The following is a 21068-nucleotide window of genomic DNA, read 5'->3' on the forward strand; positions in this document are numbered from 1 at the left end:
TGGCCTAGCAGGCAGCATGAAAAAAGGGGTAAAGGGGACAAGACTGTGATGAGCTTCTCAGTACGAGGTAAGCTTTGTTCTTATCTTCAAAAGGCAAAAAGTGCCTCTCGCTGGGATCAAATGCACAAACAATAAAACGTGATGATAATCATAAAAATGTACAAAAAAACACACACCCATACGTATATAGACACGCACACCGTCCACAGACCAAAACCTGCTAATGCCTCTGAAAGTAATTAGAATCAATTAGCACTGGGACTTTGATGTGCTTGTACAGAGATCTGCCTGCTAGGACTAGCAGCCTGGGAGAGCAAAGGCTACACGTGATTATCCTGCTGTGCATACAACCTGCCAATGAACCTTCCCAGTTACTAGCCACCCGCGCTAAGAGCTTCGATAAGTGTGCATGCTCATAAGGTGCTGCTTGCCACTTGTAGCGACTGTGCATGTGACTGCTAGCACAAATATTAAAAATCCTCAGAAATCTAAAATTAGATACTTTAACGCACAACTGGAGCTTTATTGACAGTAATTATGCCGATACCAATAAATCTGAGGAAACTCTACTAGAAGCGGTGGAACCGTGTTCTCTGGAGTGATGGATCACCATCCAGTTCCTTTGGGATGAGTTGGAATGATGTTCCATGTGATCCAGAACTAATCGTCCAACATCAGTACCTTACTAATGCTCTTGTGGCTGAAGGTGATCAAATCCTCACAGCAATGTTTCAACATCTAGTGTAAATTATGTTAGTTACGGATAGGTAATCTACTATACTGTGATTACATTGCTGCATTATGCTGCCTTGGCATATATATTGGACCCTTTAATGTGGCATGGTTAAAGATAGGTTTGCATTATTTTTAGCAAAGCTATGTTTAGTGAATGATGTGAACGTCTTGATTCATTCAATCATGCACAGAAACTCATCTGAGATGTGAGAATTGGTCAGGATCCAAATGAAGAGAAATGTCATGGGATTGATTGTGTGCACATAAGGTTGTGTATGTGTTGTATGTGTGTGGAGGATAATGTGTGTAACTTCTGTTTTTGTGTGATTTAGTGAGGTTTCCTACCTGACCGGTGCTCCTCTGCTCTGGGCAGGTTTCAGCAGGACTGTCACAGTGCTGTCCGTCTGATTGAGGGGTGTCTCCTGATCATAGCCAGCCATGTGTGGGGCTGTCAGAAACATACTATTAACAGAACTTGTGTGCTCATTTTTATTACATGCCTTGAAACATTACTGCCAGTACAGCATCCAGCTGGAGATGACCCTTACATGAAATCTTGGTGGTAAACTGGGTGACGGCCTGAGAACCGTAGCCTTTCACAGTGCTGGCTCGGATGGTGAAGGAGTAGGTGGAGCCTGGGTAAAGTCCCACAAATGTGTGAGATGTCTCATTACTGGGCTTCAACACTTTTCCACTTTGATTGGTCAGGTTGAACTCTGGGTCAAAGGAGCTGACAGCTTTGTAGACTATCTGAATGACAGACAGAGAGAGAGAGAGACATGGTAAAATGGGATGGGAATCCATAATGCTGAGCTCAACATAAAACACCATGCATGAATGTCAAAATGCTGTAAATCTTCATACATAAGTATATCATAATATCAGTGCCTAAAGTCTTTCTCATTAAAACTTGCACCATATTGTGCTACTCTTAATGTCATAGTCTTATAGTCTGAGACCCAAAGACATTGGAACTTTATTTTTTTTGTTCAGACTTTTTTGTCATTTTTAAAAAGAATATTATTTTCCATATATGTAACATATTCATTCTTACTGTACATAAAGCTGCTTTAAATACACCTCAACTTGTCTGATATCTTACTGTATTTTACTACTGTTAGATGGGACTCACCAATTTTTTAAAATTTCTGAATAATTTAATCTTTGAGATGTGAACAAAGTCATTTAGAGTGGTTTATGTTAAATAGTTCATTCTAGAGAACCTTTGCAGCTCATATATGGTAAATCTGAAAAAATAAGTTATTTGGGGGATATTTTGCCTTAAAAGACTCTGCAGATGCCTCTGTAAATGAATTAAAAATGTTTTATTAAAACTGTCATAAAACATTGTCTCAGGTTTTAGGCAGACATTCCTAACTATGTCATGTAATAACTTTCTGAGAAGGTGCTTTAAGAGGCATTAAACACTTCAGATATCTGGTTACTATCACCACCACTGTAAACAATTCTAACTTGGCAAGTTTTTCCAGAAAGGAGCATTTCATGCCAAACCACTCTGAATGACTTTGTTCATGTCTTAACAATTTAGTTATGTAGAAATTTGAAAAATCTGTGGAATTCTTTAAGCTTTAAGTGCAATACAAGATTTGTCATCTACATTAAATGACATAACAATGAAATCCACAGCAGAAAAAAGTGGGTGGTCTTGTTTATGATACTTATCTTACAAATTATAAAACCCTGGGGGCCAAAAATAAGAGAAAGGCAGAGGGCAAACTTCAGCCAGTTTTTGTGTTAACAATGCTCAATTTCTGTTGATAGTGCAGGTTCAGAGTGTCTCTGTTGTTCCATCTCCATTGTACTCTCCTCTCTCCTCTTGAGCAGGAGATTAGAGGAAGGGAAAGAAAGAAATGTTATACTAGGGCTCCCTGTGCCCAGTACACGCAATGTAACTTTATCAGGGTGGCTGAAAAGCCGCATTTGAATAAATCATTCTTCATGCTAATGGGTGGCCCCTCCATCACGGTTCCAGTCTGATTCCAATTAAGGAGCACAAAGGGAGCCGCGGGGGCGGTGTGGTCTTGAGCCGTCAGGTGTGAAATACCAGCCCGCTTCTTTCCATTACACCCTGGTGCAGGCGTGCATCTGGAGCCTTTCAAACGGCCCTTCAAACTCTGACAAGAACTTCTTTCGCCACAGACTGGGTGATGAACGAAAGGGACGCAGCGATAAAAAAGGATGCCATAAATCGCAGAATGAGTCTATGGGATGCATTCGAGTTATGCTTTGTGAATAAGAAATGGCTCTATTGCAATTTGGTAAAGAGCATGCTGCTATTTGGAGTGAGTGGGAAAAGGATCACTGAGAAATGTCTATTAAAAGATTAGTTTCATAATCACAGGAATGCAATGCAGTAGTTTTTTCTCTATAAATACTATAGCATAAAATAACTTAAAAGGACTGTTGTGACTGTTGTGATGTGACTACTGAGAGGCTGAAATGAATAGTGATCCTTGCGTTTTGTCACTGAATTATTGATTAAAGGGTCTAAATGAGCATTAAAACCATGCATCTATAAGTAGCTAAGCTAATCACAGTGCATGTTTCAATCTCAGTTCCAGAGGTAGCTTCAGGATTAGTGAACAAAAGATGTCTTGGGGTAAAAAGGTTCCTCTCTGATCAAAGTGCACCTAAGAGTGCTGAAATGTCATGGGAAAAATAATAACGGTGGAAGTCTATCAGACTTTAATGAGGCAGAAAGCCTTTGATTTGTCCTTTTTCCTTTAAAACTGCAGCAGATCATGCTCGTGACACCGTCTAACAGGCGAGAGACATGACAGAATATAATTTCATAATGTGAATGTGACAGCTTAATTGGTTGAATTTCCACAAATGAAGTTCTGCTACAATGGCTCTTTTGAATGCTGCATTGTGTAGCGTCCAGAAGCGCACATCAAATCATATGGCATACAGACACACACAAAGTTGAGCGTAACAAATAATGTAGGCCTACACTTTAAAAATGAGAAAGACATTTTCGTGTGAAGACTGCACTGTGAAAAAGTGTATTCGGAGACTAGGTGTAGAGTTTAAGGATGGCTTCATGTGGTAAAACGTCCTTGCAACTAGTTGCATGTTGTGAGTTGCATGCATCTTAATTTCCATGCAATCAGACAGTTACACAAAGCAATTAAAAAACAAAGTTGCATGCAGCATAGTCAATTACTGCACTAGTTAGTCAAATTAAAATGTATTAAAAAATACGAGCTGCTATCATTCTTGCTATACAAAGTCATCTGCAGTATGTTATTACATATGCAAATTTGCAGCATTTCTATTGTCTTTGTATATTTTTTCAAGCTGTCATTGCCTTTCCCTTTTCTATATTGATAGGTTTATCTTTTATCTATCTACTTATACTTCTTGACTATATATTCAGGCTGCTGTGTGTATGTTATGTCTTTGAAAACGAATGTTTAAGTAACCAGTACAGTTGTACTTGATGGTTCACTAATTCTGTCATAGAAGCACTGCAAGTTCATTGAGGACCGTCTCTCATCTCCTCTTCTGTAATGATTCTCATCCTTTGATACCAAAAGAGTCGCTGCTCGGTGTAAAATTAGGGGGTGTCAAGAGAGGAGAAAAATGAATCTAGTTATGTACAGTCATATGCAAATTTTGAATGTCCCTGGTCAAATTACGTTTTGTTGATTTTCTTTAATTGAAAGTAAGTTAACACATCCTCTACAGAGAAGAAACTTTAATATCACATTTGCAGATCATTTTAATAAACAGTTTCTATTTACGTGCTGGTTTTAACATATTGAAAAAAATATATATATATATATATATATATACATTTTTTTTTCCCAAATATGCTAAATTCCATAAATAAACAGTAACTGTGCTTTGAAATGTACAGAATTGTGTTCTGTGTAGAGTATAGAGTGTTAACTTATTTTTGCCAAAAGTGTGCAAAAGTTTGGAGGAAAAAATGCTGGCACAAGCTGTTATTACTATTAGCTGAATAGCTAAATCATCTGGTTACAAAAACATTAGACTTGAGAAACTGTTTGTTGTCAAGGCTTGGGTAATTGAAAAAAATGAAACACTACCAAACTTGCATAAAGTTAAAGCACAGGATCTCATTTTCGATCATCTGATACACTTCTGCTTTACTTTCTAGTCCATTAATGCACTGAAATCAGTCATTTAAAATGATTTTGTGCAACATATTCATGTGACACATTGATTGGCTGTTTCATGGAACTTGTATCCCAAAGTTGAGACCCTTGCAACTGTTGCGGCTGAGTTTCAAATGAGTTGCTGGAGACTTTACATTAAGTGATAATTTATTTAATGTATGTTTCAAGCAGCTAAAGTTAGATGTAAAGCCAGCCCAAGATCTTTATTTTGTATAGTACATGCAACATGTTTTCTCTTGACCCAAATTTGCCCACATTCCAGCACAGGAAGGTTTGTGTGACCACAAAGCTCAGGTATGCACTCTGTGCTTATGTTTCCGTTTGTGGTAAAACACTAAAAGCCTCCTTGGAGATCTCTTCCAGCAATGTCATCCCAGCCATACCCACTTTCATTGGAACAGTAAAAAGTCTTCTTTCAAGAGTCCTGTCAACGTCCTCAAGGTGACACAAACTTTCTTTTCCATAAACTTTGATTGTTCCACCTCCCTGTGATATACTGCTCTGACCCCAAGTGACATTTCACAGAGGCAGACGGTGGACAAGCTATGAGGAAGATAGCCAGGAAACATTACAAGTGTGGGTGCGAGGAAGATATTAACAAGAGACAGGCAGTGTAATTGTAGCAGTGGATGTGACACTTTTTGTAGTTTATGGAGATTATATCGCTGTGTGCAGTGGCTGTTCTAGGCTGGGATTAGCCCTATCACAGAGCTTCAGCTGGTAATAGATTGTGTTAACAAGCTCCTGAGCATTGAGGGCTTATGGTTATTAGGTTAGATTTATTAGTCAATTAAGAGCCTGGAGTGAATGAAAGATGGAGGCATTGAAGGAGCATGGCAGGAAGAAGATGAATGTGAAGCAGGGCGCGGGCTGTGCTGAGGAAGGGCTGGTGCAGCCGAGACTTACTTCGTACTGTTTAATGATTCCATACGTCTGAATGGGCTCTCGCCATTTGAGGGCGATCTTCTCTTCGTAGGTGCTTCCCTCTATAGACTCCAAAGGCACAGCGCCCGGCACTGCAATACAAAGAAACAAATGTTTAAATGAGAGAAAGAGAGAGAGACAGAGAGAGAGGGGGGGAGAAGGGAGTTTTTCAGCAAACTGATGTATTCACTTGATCATAGCCATATTGATTTTCCACTACATCCAAAGACCAGCGCTGATCTTTTCTGTTCTAAATCAATATTCTCATACACTCACATGCTCAACAAACAACTCTGCACTTTAAATGAGTCTTTTCAAATGCAGGTGTGATCACACATGGTCAAAGAGAATATCCAAAAACAGGGCACTGGACTCCGCAGATAAGTATGTATTTATTCAGGTCCTGGGATAATCTGGCCAGTTAAACATTCTTGGTCTAATAGAGTTCTAATAGATTTTTTTCCTCCTCTCTAAAACTGATATAAGACCATGGTTTATTTTCCCTTATTAAGTTTCATAACTGGATAAAATAAACAGATAGAAAGTGTCTTGCTTGCACATTGTATGCTGCACAGCAAAACAAACTAGCAATCGGGTCAAGGATGGTTCAGAATGGACAAAAAGCAGCAGAAAGGAAAGGACGAAATGCAAAGCAGAAATTTTCATTTCCGCTATCAAAGGAACGGGTCAAAGGCGTCAACTCCATTCATTCTACGTGAGAAGCCAACATGCTCAAAAGGGAGCAGTTGGTGTAATTGCTGCTTGTGTATTCAAAATACTTAACATCCATGCATGAATTAGACGGAAACACGATACCCTTTGAAACTCTTCAGTGAATAAAGTTCAATCAATATGAATTACATTAGCCAAGGCAGACACTATTTATCTTTTGAAAATTTAGTCTTACACTCTTACACTGGCCTTGATTAAAGGCTACAGAGCCACTAAAACAGAATGGTGTAAACAGAACTGCAAAATGTGAAAAATCCTAAAAGAACGATTAGAATAAACTCCTCACCATCTTCATCTGTTAGAACAGCCAGCTCCTGACTTTCCTTGACACCCTCTGGGTTGCGCAGCACCAGCTTGACGCTGACGTTGGTGTAGGGTGACAGGTTGCTGATGGTGTATTGCGAGACCCCATTGTGTGAGTCAATCTCTTCTTCTTTTGTCTCATCTTTGCGATTCACCTTGTATCGGTACTCCACCGTCAGGTTGTACCTGTGGCAACGTGTAACGTTGTAGCCAAATGGCTCCCAGCGCACAGTGATCTGCCTGGATTTGATATCCACCACCTCCAGCCTCCGTGGACCATGCATGGGGTCTGAGAGAGGAGACAGAGCAGCAGGCATGTTAGGTAAGGAAGCTAAACTTATGTTCAGGGACAACAAGACATCATGTGACATTCATTTACAGAGTGCAGTCTGCAAGTACCATAACAGCAACATAGGTGTTGTTTTGGTTCTGTGCTCACACAGAGAAACTGAACTGAACATGAACCCTAATGAACAAGTTAGCTACAGCCTTAAACAATAGCTGGTCGTGCCAAGTAAGTAGCACTAGGCCAGCCACAGTTAAATGTTAATTCTGCATTGTAACTTTTTTGGGTATCAGATAAAAATCAATAATGATGCAGGCTTATAAGTAATAGCCATGTCTGCTCATAAAAACGATACGGTCACTGATTATGTATAGTACTGTGCAAAAGTCAGAGACCACCCTTTATTTATTGTTATTTTTTTATGTTCCAGTCAAAACAGCCATTAAGTGCAGATGTAAGATTATCCACCAAAGAAATTGCTGGTGTTCTCAGAACAATGGACTGGCCACCCCATAGCCCACATCTCAACATCTCTGAATGTGTATGGGATTACTTGGAAAAAAACTTCTAAGACTGAACTTTAAAGGTGTCCTTGCAGATTTCCTTGAAAAACTGAAAGCAAGTCTCTTGAAAACAATGGAAGCTGTGGGCACAAGAGTGGACACATTAAAATATGGAAAAATGTGACATTATATTTAGTTGATGAGACTTCCACGTAGTTTCCTGTTGTATGTTTTCTGCTGGAAATGAAATAAATGAAAGGTGGTGTCTGACTTCTGCAGAGTACTGTGTGGCCTGGCAAATACTTGTGGGAGACCTCTACAAATATTCAAAATGTGATGCTTAAAAAACCAAACAGAATATAGACTGTACTCCTTCTTGGCAAAGTTGTTGGCATTAGCACCACGTAAATACAAATATTCCAAAATATGCCTCCATTCAGTGGTTATTTTTATAACCAGTGGATATAAAGCTTGATAGTCCACACCACATTCAGAGCTCCAAAGGTTTAATTCAAGCTGTGGCACCGTCAGTTACTCCCCACATCTCAGCGCTGATGGGTGATTCCTGATGGGACTCAGCATTGATATGTAGGGAATTTCTGTTGGCCAGGCAAGCCCCCCAGGTTCAGTCTCCCATCAGGTCTAATCAGAGAAAGATGCTGCCTCCTGCACTCCCAGAGGAACTCCAGGTCTGGTAATAGGATCAATTCCCATCCCGGGTTCAATTTGTGGACCATTTCTGTGGAATTCAGCTCCGAAGCACTTTCTGCTTGCTGAGCTCCTTACAGTTCCCACATAGGCTGCCATTACAAAAGACCATGGGTTGCCCAAACAGGCAATCCCATGTGCCAGTGTGCACCCTGATGAGGACTGACAAGACTTAAGCTTATTTTTAAAGTTGATTTTTTACAGTTAGAGGCCCAAATAATTCAGGTGGAGCCGAACCACACAAACTTCATACCATATCCCCAACACACCTTGACAAATGAACAACAATCAACAGTGCACTTCACATGTTAAGGTTATGTACTGTGTTCTCTCACATTGCCTAGGTATCACGGGGGGATACAGTATCACAAAGGCCTTTTAAGAAGGCCTTGACATGAATATAAAGGAAAAACAGTTAGATCTGAAGAGGCCATTTCTCTCAGGGTCTGTATGAATGCCCTAGAGTCCGTTTTTATTTTTTATTCAGGTCACGCAAGGATGAAGATTAAAACAAGGGGCTGGAAACACCCTTTAATCAGCGGCCTTGTGATAAAGCTCTGAAGGAGAGTGTTTTACTGCACTGTTGTGTGAGTAGAAGATAATGGACATGTGGTATTAATCACTGAAATCAATGCATTCTGAACAAAAAGGTGCTTTTCTAGTCACTACAGTGAATGTACTGCTGGACAAGTAAACTGAACCAAACTCATCTCTGCTGCAGTTTTATTTCTGTAACTGTTTATTAGTGCTGGGCGATATATTGCCTATACTGTGATGCTGAAGCAATTTTTGAGTTTTACTGATGTCTTCAGCTAGATAATGTGTATGATATCTGTGATATAATGCCCATAAAATAGCAATATCCATTTCCAATAGGGGCATCAATATGGGAACTGTGGGCTGATGCCAACAACTGATATTTTTATATACATATCAGCTGATGTTTATATAAACATGAATAAAATGCAGAATCCAGTATTAACCCCCCCTGAATTAGCAAAATATAACATTTATTTCCACAGAGGTTTTATCACAGTAACACAGTATCACCTAAACATAATCTGGAGTACAATAAACACATAATCAAATATCAGTTCGAAATGTTGGTCAAGTCTAAACATCTGTCCAATGCTGATAATGTTTTTTATTATTACAATTATCCGCTGATACTGATATGATTCCAAAATCACTGTGCATGACTAGTTTTAAAGCAGTGTTTTTAGTTTTTTATTTGTTTTTGTGCACTTGACAGCTAGAGGGGAATTCCTCTGAAATTCAAATCGAAAAAAAGACAGGAAAACAGAACTAAACAGTCGAATTAAGCAAGCCAGTCAAGTTTATAAGACATTCTTTTAGCACAGAGTACTCATGAAGCATGGGGTCATTAACTTTATTAATGTAAACCTAAATATTATCTAAAACCCTTATACTGTGACAAATGTGGAAAATTGCCCAGTCAAATAGTCAACAATCATAATTCACTCATTAAAAGACTCACTGTCATTTATTTCTTTAAAAAGGCAGGATTAAGAGATACAAAACAGGAGATCGAAATATAACATGGTACAGGATTTGTTTTTAAAATGGAATACTAAAGCTTAATTATTATGTTTACTTTGATCAGGAAGAATGATAAGAGAGAACATGTCAACCCCAGCCTCTTCCTACAGTCTACAGCAGTGGAACAAGGTGAACGCATCTGTCTGTGCACTCTGAACAGGACGTATTATAATATTTCACATAGAGCAGAAAAAAGAACATGGTATAATTCATTCCAAGCACAGTAATCAACAATGACAATCCCAAGAGTGCGACTACGTCTCTTTCTCAAGAGGCCTGCGTTCGGCGAATTCACGAAGAGGAGCAATTTTCTCACACAATAGAACTCAAAGCTTGCTTGCCTGCTGATGCGCCACGGAGAAAGGAGTGCCTCAGCCGAACTGAGAGCATCCTTGGGTTTATGGGCACTTCCATCACAACAGAGATGAAGAACAGAGATGGTTTCTGAACAGGTGTGTGATAGGAAAATGCAAACAATGCCTTTTCTGTTCCCGCAGCCTTTGAAGGCCCTCCAAAAGAGCCCATGCTTACAGTCTGATGAAGGCTTCAGAACATTTCTGAGCAATGACAGCCAGGCTTTGTGCTTTTTCAGATGTTTTTGGCACAGAATGGCAACAGAATCTTGTCTAGTATCAAGGTCAACTCTGGGTCTTGGGGCTACAACATTCACTATAAGGCTGGTCTGCAAGTACGTGCCTGTCATACACCACCAATATATGCCTGATATGCCTGAAATTGGTCAAATATTGTGTCCCAATGTCCTTGAGAGCCTCAATGCTGCAGTCTTGGATACAGCTAGCCTTGTTAGCTATAAACAATAATTGATCACGCTAAGTAAAAGCAGCAAGCTATTAGACCAGCCACTTATACAGAACTTTTATTTTGCACTGTAACTTTCGAGAATTAGAGAAAAATCATTAACAACGTAGGCCTATAAAAATTAGCAATTAGGCTCATAAAAATGCTATGTTCAACGATTATGTATGAAACTTCCTGGCAAATATTCGTGTTCTGACCTCTGCAAACATACAAAATCTGATGTTAGATAAAAAGATTACAGGTTGTTAAAGACAATATCAATGAATAACACAAAGCTCTTTGCCTGCTAGACAATAATGAGGTTGAGGTTATGCCTGTTGTAAAAATGTGTAAATAAACAAACTACTATAGAGAACAGACTACAACAGTGAAACAGGCCAAGATATGCTGGTTGGTTGTACTAAACATTGAAATACATAATCCATTGCTAGAAGAGCTAATTATTTGTGGTTCACATATTCTTAGCAAAAGGGGTTCTATCTAATACTGAAAGGATTTGTAACAGTACAAAACCCTTTTTGGTGTTATACAGAACCATTTTTAAAAGGCTTCTTTGAAGAAACATATACAACTGGTTCTCTAAATAACCTTTCTTGGTGTTATATAGAACCATTTTAAGAGGTTTCTTTAAAGAATCACATACAACTGGTTCTCCACCATAGAAAGGAACCACAAATAGAACCAGGTATGCATTCAAATGACTCTATGAATCTTTGTGGTTCAATATAGAACCACTGCCTCTCTTAAAAAAAAACCCTTGATGAACCATTTTTCAAAAAGTGGTGGTGGGCAATATGACAATATTTTATCATGATAAGTTGCACCACAATAGACTTCTCCAAGCATATTGTGGATACCGTCAGTACTTAAAGAACACACAACAGCTGCATGTTTTATTACAAAGAGAGCAGAATTAGTCCTGTTTAAGTGGATTTAGTGCAGCGCAGTATGTGAAACACTGAACAACAATCTATTTGATTATAATTTTTGATAGTATTGTTTAAATGTGGCTGGTTATTCTGTTTGCTCTTACAACTTATCAAACCTCAGACAAACTAAGTATCATGATGTATATTGCGTACTGTGAAAATGTCTTCAGGTATCATGATATAACATTTTCATGCCCAGGTCAACATGTATGGAAAGATCTAAAAGCACTTTTATGTAGATCAATAAGCCAAAGGAGGCCTTCATATATTTCCCATAATAAAGTGCATGTGAAAAGAGTCCATAGAAAGAGATGTATAGCTGAATCCTGATTCTTTATGTCCATAACTGTCAGGAACCCAGTGAATGGTTCACTGAATGCAGTCAAATGCAATCAGAGTAGAAAGAAACTGAGCTTTTCTAAGGCTGACTGCTGCAAGCTCCCGTTGAGTGTTGATTGTGCAGGGAGGCAGCACTTAACTATTAAAGCCTATAATCACAGCTCTTCAGTACAATGCTACTGAATGGAGGAGAAATATATATACTTGGCGTACAATGAAATGCAAAACTTCTTACAATGGTGAACTGGCCATTGTAAAGGGAGAACCTGGGTATTTTATTTTCATTCTAGTGCATGTTTTTCCATTCATATCTCCATAGATGCTGTACTAGGGTGAGAAAGGGTGACTGAGGTAATGTGAAAGGGAGAATGGAAGTGTGAAAAGGTCAGGCTGGGCACCTTGTGATGACTGCCGGTTACTTTTGTGAGATGATGGCAATGGGTCTGATTGAGAGGTGTCTTGCAGGGAGGAAAAGTGCTATCTGAAAGCTAGCAGGTGGAATTCCATTGCTGATTTTGAAAGGCGGCGAGGAGTGTGAAACACTTGGCACGTTTTAGAACTCACTACAACTGATGGAGAGTTCAGTGCTGTAGTGGAGAAGAGAGGCATTCCCGTTCAACACAGACTGACTTATAGACCTCCATTTACTGAGCCATAGCATGACTACACAGCGCATAACCTTTCACTTATAATGCACAACACTGTGGGTTTTAGAAAGATGCTCAAGCTCATGAACGAGAATAAATATATGTAGTAGATTTTGACGGGTTACGGAGATGAAATGGAAAAAAAAACTGTTTTCATAATAATACGTTTGCTGGTCACAAAGCTCAACCTTGCTGTCAGATGCGCATTATTATAAAACAAATATCTCTATAAGGAATATTAAAAAAGGAAAGAAAAACACACTCGCTGGAGGCTCGCTCATAAATCAAAGGTCCCACATGTGTATGATTTCAGTCAATAGAGTCTTTTATTCACACATTTTCTGACAAACACATTTTTTATCCCCCCTTCACAAATTCCCAGCGCACTGAGCTCAGAGGTAACAATAACTCACACCACCCTGCTACACAACCTGTGACCTCTCCGAGCCGTCGATGAGGCCAATGAGGGCGTCTCTATTAAAATACATCAAAGAGGTCAGTCAGGGGCTACTCAAAACGAGGTGCACATTGCAATTACACGAGCAAGGCTATTTGGAGGGCATGCTCCAGCCAGCGGAGACTACAGGAAAAAAATCAAGGATGCAGCAAAGCAGTCAGAGGTTCTTGGCAAAGGTTTGACAAGTATAACAACAAACAAAGTCTTTTCAAGATTTGCCTGATGTTTACTTGCACGGAAACTGCAAACCTTCTTTTCAACTCATGCAAACACACAAAGCATGACTGGTCAGATAGTCTGGAGAGCTGCTCTGAATGTGACTATACAATGAACGCGTCTGCTCGAAGTCTAAACAATCTGACAGCTAACAATACCTGAAAAATAGACAAGACTAAACAAGAACAATAACGTAGCTGCCATTTCAATTTTTTTGTTTTAATTTTTTAAGGCCCTTTACAGCGAACATGTGTGAACAAGTATATTCATGACAAAAAAACTTAATAATAAAAAATCTCCTCATACCAGTGCTGCAGAGGCATGACTGGAAGACCAGCATCCAATCCAAATGCGTGATAAGCAATGGGCCAATTTGTTAGTTAAATTTGAACCTATCTTTGTGCACTTTGTGATTGAGTCAGGTACAGCTATATGCAAAAGTTTGAACACCCTCGGTCAAATGTTTGGTTTGGTGAAAAAAATTAACAAATCCTCTACAGAACAAACTCAAATAGGGCATTTTTCTGCACATCTGCTGAGTTTAGCACATAGGAAAAAAGAGAACAGGAAAAAAAAAATGTATCATAACTTTTGCACAGGCCACATTTTATGTTTATTTTTTTTCATAGGTAAATTCAACAAATAAACAGTAACTGTTGGTTGAAACGCAGAAGTGTGTTCTCTGTAGAGAACTTAGAAAATCAACAAAACACAGAATTTCACCAGGGAGCAACAAAACTTTTGCATATAACTGTAAGTGCACTCACAGTATATTTGAATGCTGCTGCTACACCTTTACTAAAATGTTGTATAATAATTGTGCCTAACTCACTGTACTAAATAACTAGTTGTATAACCTGTTACTTTGTCTACTACTTTATTTGATTCATGTTATTTAATTTGTCAACTGATTTTTCATTTGAGAATTTTAAATGTCAGTTAGTCCCAGTAAAGAGAAAATAATGTTTTTTTATACTGTGACTTTGGCTAAAAAAGTCCTTTAAATGCACTAGTATTTTCATTTATCCCACTCAGTGTGAGCTAATAAAAATCATCAAAAATGTCCATGGGCCAATTTGACTGTAAAAAAAATCTGAATCAGAATCGGCCACGTATATTCATGGTCAGTGTGTCACTAAACAACGTACCTTCAATTAAAAATGTTTTTCCTTTGCCTATGCGTTCCATCATATGATGAACACACAGTTCAAACACGCAAATCACTCAGTATGAACAAACTAGCACATGTTGTGCGTACTGCCTTAAAAACCCTCAGCAATAAGGCTAATGATGGTAAAAGACCCCCAGTCACCCACAACATGCATTAGTGTTAGTGTTATATATCTATGACCCATCTGGTCATAGATATATAACACTAACCTGCAAGAAACTATGTTTTGGAAAAGTTGTGTCCTCTGTGTGCTCTGAGTGTGGGATGTTTGTGGACATATGCCTATACAAAAATCCTCTTGGAGCACAATAAAGAGTACCTATCAATCTTTAAGAAGGTAGAGAGAATCTGACTGCAAAACAATCTATCTGAAATATTAACATAGTCTTGAGGCTGTAATGTAGCATTTCTCCCTAGACTGCTGGCAAGTGGCTTTTTTCACAACTTTCAACTCAGTCAATCTTAATGTTACTCTAGGTTACCAGCAATCATATTATTATTATGATAAGAGCATGCATTTTAGTAATCTCTTCTCTGCAGTCATGTGACACAGGCAATGAAAGAAAATGATGTGAAACATACAGCAATTCCTGTAAAGACAAGCTGTTTCAAAAGCAGTTGAGCAAAAAGGACTTGAATCAAAATACTTAATCTCTCATGATCTCAGCTTTCCTCAGATCATCAGCACACCTTCCTCTTTCTCAACAAGACCCTGCCCCTCAAACCACACTTGTTCTCAATCCACCTGCACTGGAGAACACCTGCATTACATTTTTAAACCATCGATTTTCCCACCACTTTCGCTCCTGGTCATAACTCACACTGAGAAAGAGAACAGAGTGTTAACAGCCTATTGATTAGCCTCAGCTGTGTGGCAAAAAGAAAAAAAAACACTCTACCAGACAAATCATTGTTTATTTACACAGATTATCTGTTTGTGCAGCAAGAGAGAGAGAAAGAGAGAGAGAGAGAGAGAGAGAGAGAGAGTACAGGTGAAAGAGAATGAGAGTTTGTTTTGTGATTGCAGTGTGAAAGACCAATAAAGTTGTAATAGAAATTGAAAACTGTGGCTAGTCTGCAAAGAAAGTGATAACTGAACATCTTTATTTACCCCCTACACACATTCGACTGCTTATGGACACTGCGTAGCTGTAAAGTCTAGAGAATGAAGTTACCGAAGATTACAGTAAACCAGGGGCGTCCAATCTTATCCGTGAAGGGCTGGTTGGGCTGCAGGTTGTAATTCCAAACAAGTAGAGCTGGAGCTCAACTAAATCTACTTGTTGAATCGGTCAGTCTCAGCCTTTAACAACTGATCATGTGTGTTTCTGCTTTGTTGAAAGGAAAAACCTGCAGCCACACCGGCCCTTTGTGGACAAGACTGGGCACGCAGAATGCCTCATATTTGAAAAGTGATCAAAACATCACAAAAATGATTATAAATAGATATTTACAGTGCATAATTTGCAGTATACAATAATATAATAGCTTGGAATCCTTAAAATGTGGAATAAAACATATAAAAGTACAACATAAATTATTAACATAAACTTTTGAACAGTACTGTGTATGATTATAAATTCAGAAGTGCTAACCTTCAACAGGGGGTCACTCGGGGGGTCACCTATCACCATGCCACAATAAGCCCAATAATTTTTCATACTTCGACAGTGGCAAGTGGCAAAAAATGAAGTGAAACTAAACTTTGAGTGTGATGCCATACTGTTTGCCGCACATACCCTTGATATAAATGGCTGCATTGTTTACTATCACTTTGTAATGGCTCTATTTTAGGGATGTGCTTTGTGTTGTGGAAAGATAAATAACCAGACATTTTGTAAATTTTTATTTTTTTTGAAGATTTTTGATGATTTGCTTTAAATGTGAGCAACTGTGTTGCTCCTCTGGACATAACTATAAATGGCCAAAGATTAAGGATAGAACAAGGGACAGATTCAGTGATCATAGCTTTTTCTGCAAATCTGCAGCATGATCTGATTTAAAATCCATGGAAGAAGAACCCTTGAATCAGAGGTCTTCAAATCCAGACCTTGAATCCAGTTTCCAGTCCTGGAATGTGCAGTCATTGGTAGGTATATCCCTAGGTGGCCAATGAGCTCCATCAACAGTTCAATTAACTACCAGCGTTTACAAAATACAGGACTGGAAACTGGATTCAAGGTCCAGATTTGAAGACCTCTGCCTTGAAAACTTCTTTACAGTTCTTCACACACTGCTGCACAAAAGTCAAATGTATGTAGCAACTGCAGTTGTAGCCAAAACATATTTATGAAAAAATCAGATGTCAGAGGATCAACTTTATGTTGTGTCAAAAGTGTGATTTAAATGTGCTGTTTTTAAGAAAACAGTACATGAAGATCACAGTAACCATAAAATCCGAACTATTTTAAACTTGGAAGCTGATGCTGTTTCGATGTTGCTGTAGCGACTGCTCCTTATCTTTGTAGGGCAGCATACCTTGCCCATTCACCTCTTTACAAGCATTAAACGTGGTGAAAAAAAGCAATGGAACATGATAATATCTATGCATAATGTAAGTCAAAACGGTGGATGGTACTTTCTTTGCAATTTATTTGTCAGGTCTTGCAACAAGATGGGTGATTTAAACCCTTTCATATATCTTCAGAGAGGACACTTAAGACCCTTCACGGAGCAGCGTGAACGGCTTCAATCAAGGGAGGACCAATCCGAGCTCCCCTCCAGATAATAGCTTCAAGTGTTTGACACACCCCCGTCATGGAAATTGAGGGTGAGGGGTCAAGGTGGACTCAGAAGTGAAGATAAGTGAATTTCATTACGCCTTAAGTCTCAGCAAAGGGGCTCTGCACTGACACCCGTCATAAATTCTGTAATAGATAGCAAGGGACCTGGCCATTTTATCAATTACCCTGTGCTTAAAAGGGAAGGTGGACACCTAGGTGACAAGCAGTGGCCTCCACGCTTTGCTGAAGATGGATGTGAGAAGATGCTAATAAGCAAGACATGGTCGATGTAGCATACTGTCTTCGTCACAAGCTTCATAACAGAATTTGCTGCTGCACAATATCTGCAGCACTTGTGCTCAGGCAAAAAGCCACTTCCGCATGGACTCCATTTGTATTCCATCCAGCGGAGAAGTTGCATTTCTCCTGAGTCCTGCAAATGCAATCAAATAATTCTAATTTGACATTTAGATGTCAACTATTCACATCTTCCAAAGACTTGACATTTAAATAACACTCCCTGTCATTAGCATTGCATTATTGCCTTTTGGACAGTGTTAATGGGTTGCATGGGCGACCTTTTGTCATTGTACTCTGTCACCTGCACTGTCCACAACTATGGACAAGCCAGTTCATAAAAGGGAAAACACTGCGGCTTACACTTTTTAAGGTTCATAGGTGGGAATCTGTAAAAACGATACGATTTGATTCGATTAATGGATTTAAGGTATGATTTTAAAATGTTTCTTAAGGGGTCACTGCCCAAGATTTCTGATCTGGTGGTTGGCGCTTTCCTCCGAGTGCGTTCGGCTGTCCGGTGACGTTGCGTGAGCGGCAGTTCGAAAAGAAGCGGTGGCTGGCTTCACAGGTCTCGGAGGAAGCCTGTGTTAGCCTTCACCCTCCTAGCGTTGATAGTATCGTGTGATTGGGGGAGTCCTAACTAGCGGGTGGAATTGGAGACGACTAAATTGGGGAGAAAATCGGGTAAAAATTAAAACATGCCTACAGCAGTGTTGGAGTAGTCTCTAGTGTGAGATTTTCTAGTTAAAAGCTAGAACATCCCCCTTTTGATGACGCATATTGAAGGTGGGAGGAACGTTTGGAAAATTCAATCGCTTTGGGCTAAAAGATGGCAAACATGCTAAACAACTCTGCTATCAATATCACAGGCCTGAATTTATAGTATTCATGATATGATTCACTGTAAAACTGCAACACATAGGTCTAAAGAATGTCACTTGAATGGCCTACATGCCTCAAATGTCCATCTTTTAGTCAGATCTACCATAAGTAGCATCAAATTCAGGCTGACTCTCAACCGGCTCCGTACTCCCTAAATAGTGTGCTATATACGCTTTGAAACTCTAGCTTCTGCAGCCAAATAGTGAACTATTTGTTGAGTACGGACAAGGTCAAATCTTAAATGACCTATTTTAGCTATATTTTGCCCTGTTGGTATGCAGGAGCCAGTATTTAAATTCCTGTAGTGCACTATGTAGGGAGCAGGAAGCAGTCTGAGATTCAGTCCTAGCATGGGTGGCATTAGATTAGTGCTGTGTCAGACTTTTGGTGGTAATTTGGTGACCAAAAAGTACTTCAAAATTAATGTTTTGCATTAAACAGTGCTGTGTTATCATATGTTTATTATTATATGACAAAAAGATCAAAAGTTCATGTTATGACCGCAGTATACAGTGATGGGCGACTGAACGTTATTGTTCTCTAGCAGTCCAAGGTTGCTTAGTAATGATACCATACTCTTAAAAATCTCCCCCATTTTCAGGGGTGTAATACTTATTTATTATTAATTATGATTAACAACAATTTAAATTATTTACTGAATAATTGTGTATTTTATCATTTCATATGTTGGCTTCCATTTTATAAAAGCAATAAGTTACATGAGGCTGTGCATTACTGTAATTTTTTCACAGGGAAGAGAGTTTTGGACACTTCACTTTGTGTTGTGCCTAAAAACAGCCTTCCACATCATAAAATCACAGTAACGCATAGAATTGTTAACGGGCGTGGGGAGATGTGGTGTACAGAAGTTTGTTTCACCCGTTCAACAGAACAGTAATGCATTTTACTGTATGCAATATAATATAAAGTGCTTATTTTATAAATATTATTATTTTTCCATTTTATTATTTATTATGTTTATTTTAAAATTGTATTATACAATATTACGTTTTTTTATTATTTATTTATTATTTATTTATGTATTCATTTATTTTTATTTTTTATTATTTATTTATTTATTCATTTATTTTTATTTTTTTATACACTTTGTACATTTTTCAATTAAAAGCATGCACAAGCCTATGCAAAAGTCCAATTATAACATTTTGTGCACTGACATTTGGTGTACTGCATGTACTTGTAAAAAACACAGCGCAACTGCCCTGGTGTCTCTTTCTCTACCTGCTCTGGCTGCGTGAGCAGAGTTAGCTTCTTCTGATGCAAGCAGCGCACTGGAACAGAATAAAGGTATTAGTCCCGGATGAAGGGGAACAAATTGGCCATGGCCAAGGCAGCATACTTTTTTTCTCTTGAGAAGATGGGGGGTGATGAAATGGACGCAGACAGACGGAGAGAGATGTTATCGTCCACTTCAGTGAGACAGAACAACGGTGGTCGTCCAGCAGATCGATGCTTGCCTGCACTACGCCTTTCAATAGCAAAACCGCTCTCCCAAAGCAAATACTAAATAAGATCCCTACTCACAACTGTTACAAAATAAAAAACAAGGACAAGATGGAGTGTTTCTACCCCTTTTTGAGTGATAGAAATGTAAGTGTCCTGGAAGGACGTCTAAAGCTGTGTTTGTTGTTTCCAACAGTTCTACCTTCATTTGATAAGGTTATACGGAGAAATACTTGTAGCATTTCAACAGTTTTTCAACAAATGGATATTTTCAAAAGCATTGTGGCACACAGTCAGGTCCACAAACATTTGGATGTCGCCAAAGTTCTATGAGCAAAGTGCAGAGAGTATTTGAGAGTATTTTCATCCAAATCGGGTGAACCGTATAGAACACCATTTTATTTATTATTTACCCCTCTCTCTTTTTCAAGCGCAAGGTATACCTATAACTGTTAAATACGGGAACAACACACAGCACACTGTAATTTTTTTGGATATGTTGCCAAACAGCCCATAAGTATTAGAAAACGACAACTGCCCCTTACATTGTATGATTATTGCATGATCAATGGACCATGGAAATTTTAAAAAATACACCTTTCCATTTTTTTCCAACAAGAAATCACCACGAATTGGAAATTACAATACTGAGTAAAACATTGGGAAGGGTCTTGATGACAGGTGGGGTGGTAGGAGGGTGGAGTAAAATATGATATTAGTGGTTAATACTATTTTTCTCCGCTTGCTGGTGTATGTTGACATAATCAAACATCAGATGACTTTAAAGAAGTCATTTACAAGAAGAATTTTTGTCCTTCATGATATGATATGATGAATCGTGCTTAAAACGGGCGACGTGAAGTAACAAGGTAAAAAAAGACACATTTTGAATTCGGCCTGACGTTAACCAACGTTAGTCATGTTTTTTCTCCTGTAAAGTTATTTTCAGTGTTCTTATGACAGTGTGATATGTTGCATGTACTTGCTACTGTGAGAAACCTATTTCACTTTACCCCTTATCTCATCTTTATGTTATTTTTACTATTCCAAATGCCTCGAAGTTTTGGAATAATCGGGTCAAAAATGTTTACTACACACTGTTTTGCCAGTCTTTGTGTGGCTGGTTTGGAGATGCAAGGTTTCTGGAGCTGCACTGTGACAGCGGTGATGTGCCTCTTAATGCGGACGAGCGACAGCGCATCAT

The 21068-nt window shown here is 38.8% G+C and overlaps 1 protein-coding gene across 9 annotated transcripts in view; it reads right to left on the minus strand.

The window, feature by feature from the left end:
* ptprma (protein tyrosine phosphatase receptor type Ma) overlaps positions 1-21068 on the minus strand; it is a 263649-nt gene that overhangs the window by 96632 nt on the left and 145949 nt on the right. For all 9 annotated transcript variants that reach the window (XM_036589675.1, XM_036589718.1, XM_036589694.1 and 6 more), the window contains exons 8-11: positions 6844-7149; positions 5808-5917; positions 1284-1485; positions 1081-1183 (exon numbers count right to left, since the gene is read on the minus strand). In XM_036589675.1, the coding sequence (XP_036445568.1) occupies positions 1081-1183; positions 1284-1485; positions 5808-5917; positions 6844-7149 (721 nt within the window). The remainder of the gene's footprint in view (positions 1-1080; positions 1184-1283; positions 1486-5807; positions 5918-6843; positions 7150-21068) is intronic.

Source organism: Colossoma macropomum, unplaced genomic scaffold, assembly GCF_904425465.1.
Source record: "Colossoma macropomum unplaced genomic scaffold, Colossoma_macropomum, whole genome shotgun sequence".
NCBI lineage: Eukaryota > Metazoa > Chordata > Actinopteri > Characiformes > Serrasalmidae > Colossoma > Colossoma macropomum.